The 16,949-nt window shown below is 42.1% G+C and overlaps 2 protein-coding genes across 2 annotated transcripts; one reads left to right on the forward strand and one right to left on the reverse strand.

Annotated features, from left to right (window-relative positions):
- Positions 1-2,934: 2,934 nt before the first annotated feature.
- Positions 2,935-3,552, forward strand: LOC106349581. Its single transcript, XM_013789576.1, has one exon. It carries the CDS (start codon positions 2,935-2,937, stop codon positions 3,550-3,552), a length of 618 nt encoding a protein of 205 aa, XP_013645030.1.
- A 6,923-nt stretch (positions 3,553-10,475) lies between these two features.
- On the reverse strand, positions 10,476-12,014 carry LOC125590424. Its single transcript, XM_048763989.1, has 3 exons — positions 11,577-12,014; positions 10,654-11,463; positions 10,476-10,562 (listed from the first exon to the last, which is right to left on the reverse strand). The coding sequence occupies exons 1-3, from the start codon at positions 12,012-12,014 to the stop codon at positions 10,476-10,478; spliced, it is 1,335 nt and encodes a 444-aa protein (XP_048619946.1).
- Positions 12,015-16,949: the final 4,935 nt, after the last annotated feature.

Here is a 16,949-nt window from a genome sequence, read left to right on the forward strand (position 1 = left end):
AGGAAAACCCTAATTTCCCAGAGGTTCCGGATATTTGTTAAACCACACGCCAAGCAATTAGAACACGCAATTAAAGACGAAAAGAAATAAGAAATCGTAAAAAAGAGCAAAAGGAGTTTTATTCTGAATCCGCATATGAGCGTTACAACAAGGTAGAAGCCTTGGCTACGAGAGCTGTCGGCGAGATTACTAGTTCTAACAACCTAAGACTGCAAAACCTAGTTGAGTCGCAGCTCGAAATAACAAAAACGGAAAGTTGCCTAATTTCTCTAAGTGCTAAGTTTGCTCTGAGAAAAGTCCTCTCCCATGCCTCTCGCCTAGGACTCCTTATATACTGGCTCCAAGGTCGGTTTACGCTTTTCCTCTTCTGCCCTTAAGCTGCCATAGCATAAAAATGGAGATATTCCATTTTTTTTTTCGATCTTCGTAATTATCTTCAAAATTTCGTATTTATCCACGGAAACTTGACATTTATCTTTCCTTGCGAACCAAGCGTAAACCGCTATGCGGCTCACGGGCTGTTGGTTAAGAAATCGTAAGTCGGGCCTCGAGTCATGTCTTAGGTCCTTTTGGGCCGTGTTTTGACTCGAAGGGTTTATTACGGCTTCTTTCGATAAAGAACGAACTTTCCGCGGTTTTTACGGTAAAGTTTGATCGATAACTTAGAATGGCGGGGAACGTGAAATGGGTTCGCTACGGTCTTCGGGAGATAGCATCGAAGGGTAGACGAGAATGCATGGACTAATGTCGTATCGACGTTTCGGCTCGAGCTCGGTCGCTACGTAGCGACCGAGCGGAACACACGTTCGGTCGTTGCGGAGTGACCCTTTTCGAGCTCTTGTTCGATGACTCGCGTTTCCTCCGTAAAGCTTTTCGTAAAGAAGAATCTATTTCGAAAAAGTGTTTGTCGAAGAAGGTTTTTCGTTTTCTTCATCGGGGATTTGGACGTTAACTTCGTCGCAACCGTTTTCGACCCCAACAGCGACCGAGCTTCGGTGAGAGCTCGGTCGCTACGTAGCGACCAGCTTTTCCGCTGGTTGCTATGCGGCATTCTTGTTCGCGTCTTTCTCTGATTTTTGTGAATGTGTTTTCTCCGCAAGATTCTTCGTAAAAATAAATCTTTTTCTAAGATTTATATTTAGTAAAAACGTTCATGCCGATTTTTACGGACTTTCAGACATTGATTCCGTCGTGACCGATTTTGACCCCAACATTTCTCTCTCAAATTAGAGGTTCAAATGTAGTACTTAGGGATCGAATCCACATAGACTCTAGGATTACACAATAGATTATGGTCTTTCAAATAGGCTAGATTAATTGGTTTATTGGTTTTAAAGCAGTAAATGGATTTGTGATTTGTGAGCAAGTTTATTGCTCGATTGATTTGTTTTGAGGTTGTTAACAGTTGGGAGAATAACTAGATTCAGGTATATTCTCAGGCATGACAAATAAAACTTAAATTGGATTTTTAGGGGTTTATTGATAATAATTGTTCTTGAATTCAAACTAAGATATAATCAATCTAATTATCTAATATGGATCTCGGATTTCAACTCTCGTATGTCAATCACGAGAAAGTGTCGATCGATAATTCGTTCCGAATATCGATCAATACACCTTTCAAAATATCGATCGACAGGGCTATCGCTGCGTCGATCGATACTTCTTCCAGAAAACTTTACGGACAAATTTGATTTATATTCTCTAACTCACTAGATCAACACTCGTCAGTTAGATCATACTAGTTTATTTTCAGGTATTGAGTCAAGCAATGGCTTGATATCAATTAATTGTAAGATCTAAGTTTAAAGGGTGATCAATCCTAAACTTAGCTTAATGCACAACTAGATGAAGAAATATATTTTTAAACACCCTAACAATTGTTTGTGTCAGTAATACATTTATCAACCTATTGAGAAACCTAAATCTAACAATATGGACTACTCAGACATATTCATGAAACACATAGTTATGATGGTTTGAATAATACTTAAATAAAATACACAATAAAAGTAAGCAACATAATAAGTGAAAGGAAGGGAGTTCAAGAGCTTCTCTGTTTTTTGTAGTACTGCTCTATCTCTCCAATTCTAAGCTCTCTCCTTTCAATGGTGGCCTCTTGCTTCCTTCAAATTAGGTCTAAAAAGGTCTCTAAGCAAGTCTGCCTCTAAAATGATACAAAACCCTAATAAATAGCCTAACAGACGGCCATAGACTTAAGATGTAATTATTGAAACTTTTGTGAAACTTGAAATCTTCTAATTTGTCATTAACTCTCGGGTCGCTTCGCCGTCGATCGATGAGAAGAGCTCAACATCGATCGATATTTGTTGGCAACCGTCGGTCGATATTTCTTGGAAACCGTCGGTCGATATTTCTTGGTAATCGTCGACCACCTCCTATTTCCAGCAAAGCTCAAAAGATCTCCAAATAGCTCCAAATACATCATTTTCTTCTAGTTAGTACCTGAACCTGTAATTACTCTAAATAAACTCTATATAATAGTAAATATATCTTAAGACACTTATAAACCATGGCTAATAATGGATAAAATCCGTGGTCTATCACAGATACCAGAACCTGCCGATCGAGAAGTAAGAAGGGATGGCTGTGTCCACGTGGCCTGACATCTCTCACCTCTCCGTCTCAAGGCCGTAGCGGATAAATGTTCTGAGGCAGATGGGCCAACATGTCAAGTGGCCTCAGAAGATGAAAGCACCCGATTCTTTCAGGAACCCTGGTCTCTGGTTTGACTTCCACCGAGACCATGGTCACAAAAACAGAGGACTGCGTCGCACTAAAGATCGAGGTCAACGAATTGATTAAGAAAGGACACCTCAGGGAGTTCCATTCCTAGAAGGCCAAGAGCCATCTAAGCAAGGAAACAACGAGAAAGCCCACTGAAGCTGCTCCCGTCTCGCCACCTCGACAGGAATGATATCACATGTCATATTAGGCAGTTCGGAGATCAGCGGCATAAGCCACGCACCCGCGAAGAAAAGCACTTGGAACGCCAAGAACGGCCTAGAGGCAGCCAAGCCGAAATGCCTGCTCTTGGGTACGGACGAAATAAGTTTCATGGCCAAGGAGGAGGAAAAGATTCTCACCCCCCATCATGATGCCATGGTTATATCGCTCACTGTAGCGAACTGCCTGGTGAAAAGGATACTGGTAGATTATGGAAGCTCCGACAACATCATCTTCCAGGCCGCATACAAGGATCTAGGACTGGAGGAAAGCACTCTAACTCTAAGGATAACCCCACTCATAGGGTTCAGCGGAGAAGTCAAGCAAACCGCCAGAGAGTTGACCCTCCCAGTATATGCTGAAGGGCTCAACATGTCAACCAAGTTCCTTGATGTTGACTGCGACTCATCCTACAATATGATCCTAGGACGGCCCTGGATTCACGGCATGGGAGCCATCCCTTCGACTCTTCACCAGATGGTGAAATTCCCTGCACCCTGGGGCATAAGGACAATAAGAGGGGAACAAGAGTATTCCCGCCTCTGCTACCAGACTAACTTTAAGGGAAAGACCAAGGTCTTATAGCAATTACAGAGCAAGCCTCCAGCTCACCATAACGAGGAACCGGAGATAGAAGAAATGGATGACGTGCAATTAACCGAAGGAGATCAGACCCGACATCTCAAAATCGGCTCTAAGCTGACCGAAGGACTAAGGAGGAGGTTAATAGACTTCGTCAGGTCTAACTCCGACTGTTTCGCTTGGTCTCACGCAGATATGCCTGGGATCGACATGGATATCATCATGGACAATCTGCAGGTAGATCCCTTATATCAACCCGTCAGACAAAAGAGGAGGAAGTTTGCTCCCGAAAGGGACGAAATCATCAACGATGAAGTCAAAAGCCTGCTCGGCGCGGGGTTCATTCACGAGGTACAATATCCGGAATGGCTAGCCAACGTCGTGGAAGTCAAGAAAAAGAATGGGAAGTGGAGAGTCTGCATAGAATTCACAGACCTCAACATGTCCTGCCTTAAGGACCCCTTCCCTCTGCCTCATATCGACAAGCTGGTTGACGCTACCGTGGGTCATCAGCTGATGAGCTTCATGGAAGCGTTCTCCGGCTATAATCAAATACTCATGCACTCAGAAGACCAGGAGAAAACATCTTTCATGACGTTTAGAGGGATCTATTGCTACAAGGTTATGCCCTTTGGTTTAAAGAACACGGGATCAACCTCCAGCGACTGGTGACTATGATGTTTGCCGACCAGATAGGACGAACCAAGGAGGTCTAAATCGACGACATGCTGTTCAAGTCCCTAGAGTCTGAGGACCACATATCTCACCTGCAACAAGCCTTCTCCACTCACCGGAAGTACAACATGAAGCTCAACCCAACTAAATGCTCATTCGGGGTCAATTCTGGCAAGTTCCTCGGGAACATTGTAACCCACCGGGGGATCGAGGCCAACCCGGAGAAAATCAAGCCCATTCATTCGATCCCTTCCCCGAAGAACGTCAAGGAGGTCCAAAAGCTAACAGGAAGAATGGCGGCCTTGAGTAGATTCATCTCCAGACTCTCAGACAGATCTCATGCCTTCTTTGTAACTCTCAAAAACCAAAAGAACTTCCAGTGGACGGAAGAGTGCGAATCCGCTCTCCATGAGCTAAAGGCATATCCCACCACTTCTCCTCGCCTATCTAAGCCACTACTCGGTGAGGTTCTGCTGCTATATCTGGCAGTCTCGGAGCACGCCGTAAGCGCCGTCCTGATACGCGAGGAGGCAAGCAAGCAGCTACCAATCTACTACGTAAGTAAGGCTCTCCTGGATGCGGAAACCCGCTACAGCCAATTAGAGAAGCTGGCCTTAGCCCTGATAGTCGCCGCTCGTAAGCTGCGACGCCACTTCCAGGCTCACCCAATTGTGGTAGTCACCTCCTTCCCTCTAAAGTTGGTTCTCCACAAGCCCAAAATCTCCGGACGCCTCGCTAAATGGGCTGTGGAACTAAGGGAGTACGACGTAATCTTTCGACCTACCACATCTATAAAGTCACAGGTTCTGGCAGACTTTGTGGCTGAATTCTCCCCGACCTTGCTCCCGGCTCTGGAGCAAGAAGTGCGCCTCCGAAGCAAAACAAAGGAAGAGGGAGGAAGAGGGAGAATGGGTCCTGCACGTCAAAGGATCCATCAACGTCAGAGGAGCCGGAGTAGGAATAGTGCTTACCTCCCCGACAGGGAACACGGCCTCAAGGGCCGTGAGATGCAACTTCAAAGCAACCAACAACGAAAGCGAGTACAAGGCCCTAATCGGTGGGCTAACACTCGCCCATCAGATGGGGGCAGAAAACATCCAGGTCTTCGGTGACTCCCAGCTAATAGTCAACCAGGTACATGGAGTGTACCAAGCAAAGGACGACAACATGATCCAGTATCTGGCGGTCGTCCAGTGTCTCCTCAAGAAGTTAAAGAGTTACAAGCTCTCTCAAATCCCCAGGGAACAAAACTCGCAAGCCGATGCCCTGGCTAATCTAGGGTCCTCCCTTGAAACAAACAGCCTGATGAGTATACCATTGGTTGTGCTTTAATGTTCAAACATTGTGTTAGAGTGATATATATTTTCAGCAGTAATAGTCGACGCTCGAATATTTGGTCGAGAAATTAATCCAAAACAATAGTTTTGTTTTCCGGATTTATGATATATATCCCATAAGCGTTTGGCATATTGGTTAATATTTTAGTTCTCCGGATACAGTATGCTTATTTCATTAATGTTGTTATTTGCGAGCTAAATATCTTGTAAAATATAGGTTCAACCAAGTGAGAAAACATTTGTTCAGGATGAACCACCACATTTTCCCGAGGGTGATATACATGTAAGCATACTTTTTGCATTACTAATCCACTCTTTTAATTTGTTATATATTTACTCGTATGAGTACTAAAATTTCAAAATATTTGACAAAGTTCTATATTAATGCAACGTGTTTAAGTAATAGGATTCTCCAATCAGAGGTTTGTCGGCAGATATATCTGGATTAACTCCCCCTCCCAATGTCACATCTTTGGACAATCAAATGGAACATCCTCCAGCGTCAAAGACGGTAAAGTTTTGGTCCCCAGTTAATGATAGTAGACGTTTCAATTAGGTTATGGTAATAAAGCTTTGGATATTAACATAGTGCCTATTTTTCCAGGTAGCTACCCAAAGTCTCCAAACCGGAAGTTTAGAGGTAAATTTTTTTTGTTTCTTTGCTGTTAAACTTAACTTTGTTCTAGACCGAATGGTTTTTCTTGACATTAAGACTTATATTATTTAGATGGCCCTGAGGGATCCGTTCCCATTTATTGAGAATTCATCATTCTCGCTTGGTTTGTCACAGGAAGAAAGACAGGATCACACTAACGGTAGATCCTCTCAAGAGCCAGAAACGGTCGAAAAAGACAGTCAGGCTAAGCTCCCACAACGTAGAAAGAGTTTGCGGCTACGAAACTTTCTGAATCCAACGTTGCTTCCGTCAACTTCCGTAGAGCAGGTACAAAATGTAAAATCCATAGTAGTTTTAACTTTGTTAGTTTGGTGGTTAAAATTATAACACTAGGACTTATCGTTTTAGATTTCTGAGATGGAATTGTTCCAGGTTATTGAGATTCCGTCGTTCTCCCTTGGTTTGTCCCAGGAAGATAACAATGATGACCTGGTGAACGGGTCGGCTGCTGAACAAGTCGCAGTGGAAAAAGATAATCCTTTTGATTTACAAGAATGCAGGAGAGGCAAAAGACAAAAAACAGTTACCCATGGCCTCGTTGATGTTTTCCAGTGTAGTCCAGATATATTAAATAGAGCAAGGGAATCCCAAATGGTTGTGTATGGCAAAGCTGATTCTTGGGAATATACACAAAAGTATACAAAACTTGCCCAAAAGCTGAAATCCCATTTGTAAGTTATTCGATTATCTTATTTCTATCCAGATATATTAAGATCTATTTGTGTCTATTAATATATTAATATCCATACTAGTGTTATTCATCTTGGAAGGTGTCAAGTTTCAAACAAAGACATTATTGACATTGTCGAAAAGGCCAGGCCATACTCTTCAAAGGTAGTAAAATCTTCTTTGTTATCGTTAAAAATTGCTCCACCTATTAATATAATTCTTTGTAGGTGATGGATGTACTCATGAAGCATCTTAGCTTTTCATATGCTAAGCAGTCTCTTTCGGTCGAGGGCAAAAAGTTGGTATTTTTTTATACCAAGTTCGTTGCCTCTGTGTCTAGGAACTACTTCAAATTCTCCAAAATACCGGCAAAGGAAAAACATATGTTCACAAAGGGTCTGGTAAAAGTGTTTGGAGAGGTGATGGACCATCATCCTGATCACTATCATTTATATTTCCCTTTTAATCTGGATAAGAAACACTGGGTCAGCTTGTGTGTGGATGCTTCCTCTTGGATCATTACAGTTTTTTATTGCAACACCTCGCTAAGGAGTGAAGCTTCGATGAGTTCTGAACTTAAACCAATATCAGAGATGTTTCCTTACCTAATGAAACAAGCTGGGCTGCAAATTTCAAATTCTCAACTGATGCCAATGGTTGTTGAAAGAGCAAAAACCGTTCCGCAGAACATCATATCAGCAGATTCTTCGTTAACGTCGGTTTTGCTAATGAAGACACATTCTCTCTCTGGAATTGAAATATTTCGTTGTATCGCACCCCATATCTTAGCTTCTGAGGCGCAAAGGGTCGCTGTTATGCTCTATGAGTACCACATGAAACTCTAGTTTGTTGTTTATACATTGAATTTGTAGAATTGGTTACATTAGACTCTGTTTTCCAAGTAAGGATTTAAGACGAATGCGATGTTTGAGAACTGTCTATTTTGTTTTCCTAGAGTATAATTATTTATATTAGTATGTCATGTATGTACACTTTTACATAATTGATTATTCGAGTTCCGTATATGCAAATTATAGGTATGAACAAGTGAAACAGATTATGAAACACAATAAGTTTATTTTTTTGATCAGTTAAGCTGGATATTATTAATAGCTACCGATATAGCGAATAATATCCGGATAATTAGCCGAGATCAACAAAGGATCATTGGAGCCAACTAAGTGGTCATCTATAATGATAACACACATCTTCGTTCACATGATTGATGTTTATTTGGCTATAATTTAACTTTAATTTAACTAATTGTTAACATAAAACTTCTTAGAAAAGTCAGATATTGTGGTTTGATGATCATCAAACGACAAATTTCCCATTATTTTGGCCGTTATACTGACAGGTCTAATTGGAGAATTGATATGAACAAAATTTTCAAAATTAATTTTGTTAAAGTTTGCTGATTGAAAATTACACAATTTAATACGATCTATGTTAATGGGATTATGTATTCTGCACCTTATATAATCATCCGCCTCTCCAGCTACAATGATGATTATCAGATATTAAAGTTGTGACCATTATCTTATCCTGAACCAATATAACTAGTAATGGGTAATTTGTAAACATAAAGGTAATAGAGTACTGTATTTTGAATTCCAAGGTAAGATGTAGTGGTATTACATCTTAGGAAAAACCACATTCACCGACAATTGTAACTAGTTCGAAACGATTATATTACATATGAAAAAAGATAAGTTTGGGACATACAGACACGAAACCAAAGAAGAAGACAAACATAACAATCGAAACAGAGGAAATCCTTAGATAAAGACACCACAGCCTTTCATTATTCAGAATTTAAAACGGAACAATAGACCATACGATTTAAGAAAACAACTTGAACTGATGTTATTTTTTATTGCTTCTGCCCACGAACATAGCCACCGATTGCTTTACTCTCCAGGAAGTGACGGAGATGATCCAGATGCATCTAAAATATTAAAAGATAATTAACAACCTAGCATAATCATTTTAGAAATCGTATGATTATCTGTAACTAACCTTCTTCGGTTAACTGGTTTGATGACACACTTGATTCAGCGGCGTTTTCTTGTCGGTTTTGCCTAGCGTTTGTAATTTTAAGATGGGCCCTCTAGATTGAAACCATCTCATGTTCGGTAAATATCTCTTCAAGAACATCCTTGCTGCCGAAGAGTTCGCGATCATTATAACCTACAAAAACATTTTACGAATAAAAACGTTTTTTATAAACTAAACCCTACGATACATTTTCCAAATTTGGTTAATAACCATTGAACACAAATGTTGCACCGCCGACGGTAAACGTTGTCTTGTTGAGAAACTGGAAATGGCCAACATCTTCGTATCCAGATGAAATGCAAAGTTTTAGATCTGTGAACCCTGAGCGGAGATGCATCATAGCTTCTACTTCGGAAGTTGTACTCACAGTAATCGGTGGCCTCCGAGTCCCATCTAGTTCAAGCATCCATTATGGGGGGTGGTAAGCCATCGCCAAGGGTGTTTTAGGCTTTAGTTTATAACGATCTCGGATGATAGTTTCCAAATCATCGAAACTCTCGTTCGGTTTAACCAACACTGTATACTCGAGATCGCTCGGCTTTCTCTGGAAAATCCAATAACCGTCATCGTTACGCTGCCATGCTCTGTGATATAAACTCACACGCAGAGGTGTCGACATCTTAAAAAGAAAGATTTTAGTTGTTGAGGTGTGAGAGGAAATAGTATTGAGTTTTCTTGGATATATAGGCAAAGAAAGTAAACAAGTACGCAGATAAGATCAAATTTTTCCATATATGGAAATATAATAAACATCTTAGCTGGCTACTCTAGTATAGATATCATGATGAGATTCGAATTCTGATGCATATGACAAAAATATTCCACTACATGCAAACGAAACAAAAGCATATGTTATTAGTCATACACGCGCCTGACTTGGAAAGACTTCCCTTGAGTAGTCTAATTATATGATTTACGTTTTGTCATATTGTCATATTAGGTTAGGCATTAAGGAACCTATAATCATGTTGATTTCCAAATATGAATTATTAATTCCTACACTATAGTTTATTTATTATTAACGAGAGTCGTCATTAATCAAACTCGCTATAATTGTTTTATATATACATTGGATTAGATAGATATCCTCTGATCATATACAAAATTTTGCAATAATCAAATCATGTTGACAACATACACAAACAAAATTACATAACATCTTTCGAGAAGTTTTAGTTGGGAATGGGAAATATGAATTATAAACGTATTAGACTTTAGGAGGCCCAACCAACACCTCAACCATGTATAATATGTTACTATGCATAACCGGATATATATAACATTCCCTCGTTATGGATATATAAAATGCAAGACTAATATAGAAAGGGATTTCATTAATTTATTTAACAACCAGTATTCCATCACAACTACAGCTCTCACGCCATATAGGTAATCACATATTAGATATAAACAGATAGTAGTTGTTTGGCTTAACAAACTTAATTCTTTATCCTTCCTCTTTCCGTACAACTCCATCACCGGGAATATCCCTTTCTTATTAGTAACACATCTTAACTGATAGGGGTTTTGCATGTTGCACGATTGTGACCACAACCTTTGCAACGACTACATACAGTATGTCTTCTTGGTGTCTTCATCTATTAAACAGTACAAAATAAATAATTAATTCAACGAAAAACATATTAACCATAATATAATTAGACATTATAAATTATTTAAAGTACTTACACGAACTTCGCCACGAGATAGGAAACGTTTCTTACGTGGACGGCCAGGGGGACGCCTGCTAGATGGTGGAAGCATATCTAACTCTGACAATTGACCAGTGAGTTCTATGATATTATCGGTATGAATCACTGGAGCGACACTGCCCACATAGGCAGCAACCATTGCATTCTGGGTGTACTCTTCAGCTACCAATGAATCGACTTTTACCTTGGCTACGATGGCCGCTGCTATTGCATGTTGACAAGGAATTTCGAGGAGTTGAAACTCAAAACAACAACAAAATCGTTTGGAAATGTCGACGTGGAAAGAACACTCTTCCTTGTTCCGTACTTCATACTCCAAGTGTTTTATTTTCTTCACTTCGAAACCTGCCGAAGACTCGAAATTAACTACGAGAATTTCCATTACTTTCGGTGTGAAATTGTCTAAACTTGCTGAGATTGTTGAGCCCCTAGTAGAAAACCAAGACATTAGCTTTGCCCTAATAAATTCTACAAGGGCCAACATAGGGTATTCTCTGGCCTCACGAAGCACTGCATTCCATGATTCTGCAATGTTACTCGTCATAATATTGTAACGACGTCCGGGGAAATGGGAATGTGCCCAATGCTCAAATCCTATTCCAATTAGATAATATGCACAAGAGGCATTGACATGTTTTATCTCATTGAAAATCTTGTAGAAGTCAGCCAACCTATATGCCCTTCCAGCTTTTGCAACCAAGAATCCTAGATTCTTATCTTTGGAATAAGTCTTGATATTTCTCTTTAAATGAAGGATGCATGCACAGTGTTTTGCTTCTGGATAAGCCTGATACATTATCCGGCAAAACTTTAAATTTCCGGATATAACAATATTATCATTCATACATATAATTTCCGGATATAAAACCAGTTATGTAATATTATAAAGCCTTTACTTACCTTGGCCAATCTGTAATAGATAGATGAATGTCTATCAGATACAAACATGATATTGTGTGTATTTGGAACGAATGCTTGTAACTTTTTGAAGAAACACTCCCACGAGTTATCATTTTCTCTGTCGATGATAGCAATGGCTAGTGGAAACACTTGGTAATTGCCGTCTTGGGCAGATGCAGTTAGAAGACACCCAGCATATTTTCCTCTCAAATGGGTTCCATCGACAACTACAACTTTTCTCATGTGCTCAAATCCCATAATAGAAGCACCCATAGCTAGAAACATGTATTTAAACCTGTTTCCTATGTTCTCGTTGTATTCAGTTTCAATCTCGGCTAGGGTTCCAGGGTTTTCTTCTGCTAGTTTATGGAGGTAATCAGGAAGTAGATTGTAAGAGCCTAGTGAGTTTCCTTTGGCATATTCCAAAGCAATTTCCATTGAACGCCAAGCCTTCCAGTAGGATATATGATTTTAGAGAATAGAGTAGGTATGGAGAGATTAAAGGTAGATTAGAGAAGATTAATGGGAGATTTGTAGAGAGATTATGTAGTAATCATGTTTAAGAGTATTTAAGAATCATCATGAACAAGAGAGAGAGTCTAGAAAGATAATCCCAAACTTCTTAATTATTAATCTGATCAGAATTTACAATATATATGAGGAGGCAACACTAGGATGAGGGTTTCATAAAGAGGCACTATTACAAGAGATAAGGTTTGCTTTAATTCAAACAATCAAATAAGCTTCTTCATTGTGCATAAAGCTCCCTTTGCTTTATCCAGCTCTTCTCCAGCCTTTCACATGCGCCTCCTCTTCCCTTGCAACGGTCTGATGCCTTAGCAAAGGGAATAGGTGTTGGGGTCGAAAACGGTTATCTCGAAATCAATGGCTAAGATTATCATTTTAGCAAATTCTTCACGAAAGACTTCAAGAAAGAAAGATCGGAATAATACAAATACTTATGGACGAGGGTTTCCGGAAAGATCGGTACGAAAAGAGACAGGTCAAGACCCGAGAACCGGACCGTTCTCACTTGTCCGCCTCGCCCATGGGCGAGGACAACCATCACCAAGGTCACCTCACCCATGGGCGGGAACGACCAGCACCACGGTCACCTCGCCCATGGGCGAAGACGATCCGCGCCCGGTTCACCTCGCCCTGGGGCGAGGACAATCCAATCTCGGCCAGTTCGACTCGTTTCGACTCTCGTGTCCTCTATATAGTTGTGATATCCGACTTTTGGATCATATACCTCTCGTTCCGTCTCGATCGGAGTTACTCTCGAAGTTTTACGACTAAAATCGTAGAAAAGCCCGAAGGCCTAAAAACGTCCCGAGAGGATCTAAACGTGTCTAGAGGCTAATCTACGATTTAGAAGGGACCCGAGCCCAATGGGAATTATGACGGTTTATCCTAACTCGTAGAAGTAGGATAAACGTTAAGTTTTCGAAGATAAATATCAGGAATCGAGGATAACTACAAAGATCGACAAAAAATGGAATATTCCCAAAAGAGATAAACTTGGGCCCAAAGGCCAAGGAGTAAATGGGCCACTGACCTAAAACAACTATATAAGGAGAGCTGGAGTAGAAGAAAAGGGATCCGAGAATTTAGACTTAGAGAACTCCTGCTAGCTTAGGGAACTTAGAACTTAGGTGGTTAGACTAGCTATGCAAGGCTTAGAACGTTTTGCCGCCTTTCTGTTCTGCTTTTTTCTAGTAAGCATATATCTACTCCTCTCGGAGAAGTCATGTATTCATACTATTTCATTAATAAAACGCCTCCGAGCGATTATTTATCTTTATCTTGCTATCTATCTTTTTACGCTCTGAAAGTGATTACGCAGAGAATTCGGACCTTCAGGGAAAATCGAGTTTTCTTGGTTTTCCTCCATACTTATTCATTAAAATCGACGGTGTGAATTCCGGTTCCCACAGTTTGGCGCTAGAAGTAGGGGGGGTCGAATTCTCTAACTCAAAAATCACAAACGATTAAAGATACAAGATGTCCGCTCCAGTAGCTCACGATGTAGTCTCTTTCAAGGACAGAGCAACGGCTGACCAGGTCAAACCTCACAACCATCTCCTTGTCATCGAACTGACCATCCAGGACATCGACGTAGCAAGAGTGTTGGTCGACACCGGATGCTCGGCCAACATTATCTATAAAAGAACCCTCGAGAGAATGGAAATCGACCTGTGCGCCATCACGGAAGGTCCCAGTCCAATCTTCGGACTCTCAGGAGACACTACTATGACCCTCGGCTCAATCAACCTCTTGGTTAAAGCTGGGAGCGTCGTAAATATCACGGAATTCTTGGTCGTCGATCGCCCAACATCGTACAATATAATCATTGGAACTCCATGGCTGAATTCCATGAGAGCGATCCCATCGACATTCCACCTATGCCTTAAATTTCCGACCCCTCATGGAGTCGAAACAATTCAAGGAGACCACAGGATGTCACAAGTATGTTTCGCCGCTGAGTTAAAAAGAAAGAACTTTGCGATCTAAGCTTCCCACAAGAAGAAAAGAAAGCTGGCTCTCGACGAGGGCGCCCCAGAGCAAGACTCGGAAGTCTTCTGGCAGTCACAGAGGGTCGAAGCTCTAGAAGGGAAGCGCAAACCAACTTGCGAACCTGTAATCTCGGTCTGTCTCGACGAATCCCGCCCAGAACGATGCGTCGAGATCGGAGCCAACCTCTGAAACCATTGAGAACAGAGCTCATGGCTTGTCTTGAAAAGAACCTCGATACGTTCGCTGAGGCCGCAGAGGATATGCCAGGAATCGACATCGGCATAACATGTCACGAACTCAACATTGACCCGACCTACAAACCCGTAAAACAAAAAAGACGGAAGCTAGGACCAGAGCGTGCTACAGCGGTAAATGAGAAAGTTGAGAAACTCCTCAAAGTAGGGTCAATAACAGAAGTCAGATACCCCGTCGTGGTCAAAAAGAAAAACGGAAAATGGCGAGTATGCGTCGACTTCACCGATCTCAACAAGGCCTGTCCAAAAGATTGCTTTCCACTTCCGCACATTGACCGACTGGTCGAAGCAACAGCATGGAACGAACTTTTATCATTCATGGACGCCTTCTTCGGGTACAATCAAATCATGATGAATCCTGACGATCGCCACAAGACCGCATTCATCACCCACCGCGGAATGTATTGCTACAAGGTAAGGCCTTTCGGTCTCAAGAATGCGGGTGCTACTTACCAGCGACTTGTCAATCGAATGTTCTCCGAACAGCTCGGAAAGACTATGGAAGTGTACATCGATGACATGCTCGTAAAATCCCTTGACAAACACGACCACGTATCCCACTTGGAAGAGTGCTTCGCAAGGCTGAACCTACATGAAACTAAACCCGGCAAAATGTAGGTTCGCAGTCGCATCAGGAGAGTTTCTCGGTTATCTGGTCACGTGTCGCGGGATTGAGGCCAACCCCAAACAGATAAACGCACTGATAGAAATGGTCTCACCAAAGACAACACGAGAAGTCCAAAGGCTAACCGGAAGGATCGCAGCTTTGAACCGTTTCATATCACGTTAGACGGACAAGTTCCTGCCTTTCTACGACACGTTAAAAGGGAACAAAAAGTTCGAATGGTCGGAAGAGTGCGAAAAGGCTTTCCAACAGCTGAAGCGTTACCTGGCCACTCCTCCTGTTCTTGCAAAATCAGTAGAGGGAGAACCTCTATTCTTATACATCGCGGTCTCCGCAACAGCAGTAAGTGGCGTTTTGATCAGAGAAGAACGGGGTGAACAAAAACCAATCTTTTACATGAGTAAAACCTTGCTGGACGCTGAGACGCGGTACCCCTTGATGGAAAAACTAGCATTCGCTGTTGTAACCTCGGCGAGAAAGCTCAGGCCATATTCCAATCTCATACCATAGTGATTCTCACCACCTTTCCCTGCGCACGGTTCTGCACAGTCCGAGTCAGTCAGGACGGCTCGCGAAATGGGCAATCGAACTGAGCGAGTACGATGTCGAGTACCGCCCAAGAACCTGCGCAAAATCTCAGGTCCTAGCAGATTTCTTAGTAGAATTGCCCACGGGAGATATGACAAACACGGAACCAGATTCAACTTGGGTTCTTCACGTCGATGGATCATCGACCAAACAAGGATCCGGAATTGGGAGTCGGCTCACGTCGCCCACCGGGGAAATCTTGGAGCAGTCGTTTCGGTTAGAATTCCATGCATCAAACAACGAGGCTGAATATGAAGCATCATTGAAGGATTACAACTAGCCCATGGGTTGAAGATTTGCAACATCCACGCTTACTGCGATTCTCAGTTAGTCGCAAATCAATACAGCGGAGAATACGAGCCAAGGGACGAAAGAATGGATGCATATCTAAAACTCGTCCAGGACCTGGCCCAAGACTTCAACCAATGCGCCCTCACTAGAATTCCTCGCTCGGAAAATAACAGGCAGAGATGCCTTGGCGCGCTCGCGTCAAGCTCGGATCCAGGACTAAAACGGGTAATCCCCGTGGAATTCATTGAACATCCGAGCATCGGACCGCCGGTGATCGCCAATCTGATTTGGGGACAAATCGAAGATGCGGAGGAAATCGAAGATCCAACAGAAGGAAAGATGGATCAGCCGGAATATGGTTGCGCCAGCCCAGCCATAGCTAGAGCCGATCCGAGCCTACATAACCGACGGAACGCTGCCCACCGAGAAATGGGCGGCACGCAAAATTAAAACCCAAGCCGCACGATATGTAACGGTAGAGGGAGAAATCTACAATGGAGATTCTCCGGCCCACTCATGACCTGAGCCGAGGGGAGAGAAAGCAAGAAAAGTGATGGACGAGGTCCATTCCAGATCGTGCGGAAACCACTCTGGTGGAAGGTCACTCGCAGTCAAAAATAAATGCCACGGTTATAACTGGCCAACTATGATCAAAGACTACGAAAAATTCGCACGAAAATGAGAAAATGCCAAAGGAACGCGCCCACCATCCATCAACCTGCGGAGGTCCTCTCGTCTATTCATCTCCGTATCCCTTTATACGATGGTCCATGGATATCGTCGGACCTTTACACAATTCAAAACAGAGAAACGCTTCCTTTTGGTCCTACGGATTTCTTCTCAAAGTGGGCAGAGAAGCAGAATCCTACGCAAGTATCAAAGACGTACAAGTCGAGAGTCGTATGGAAGAACATTATCACCAGGCACAGGGTCCCTTACGAAATCGTAACAGACAACGGATCTCAGTTCATCTCTACGCGATTTGAAGCATTCTGCGAGAAGTGGAAGATACGGCTGAACAAGTCAACTCCTAGATATCCACAATGTAACGGCCAGCAGAGACGATTAAAAAACCGTCATTGGCGGGTTTAAAAAGCG

Source organism: Brassica napus, chromosome C7 (assembly GCF_020379485.1).
Source record: "Brassica napus cultivar Da-Ae chromosome C7, Da-Ae, whole genome shotgun sequence".
Classification (NCBI taxonomy): domain Eukaryota; kingdom Viridiplantae; phylum Streptophyta; class Magnoliopsida; order Brassicales; family Brassicaceae; genus Brassica; species Brassica napus.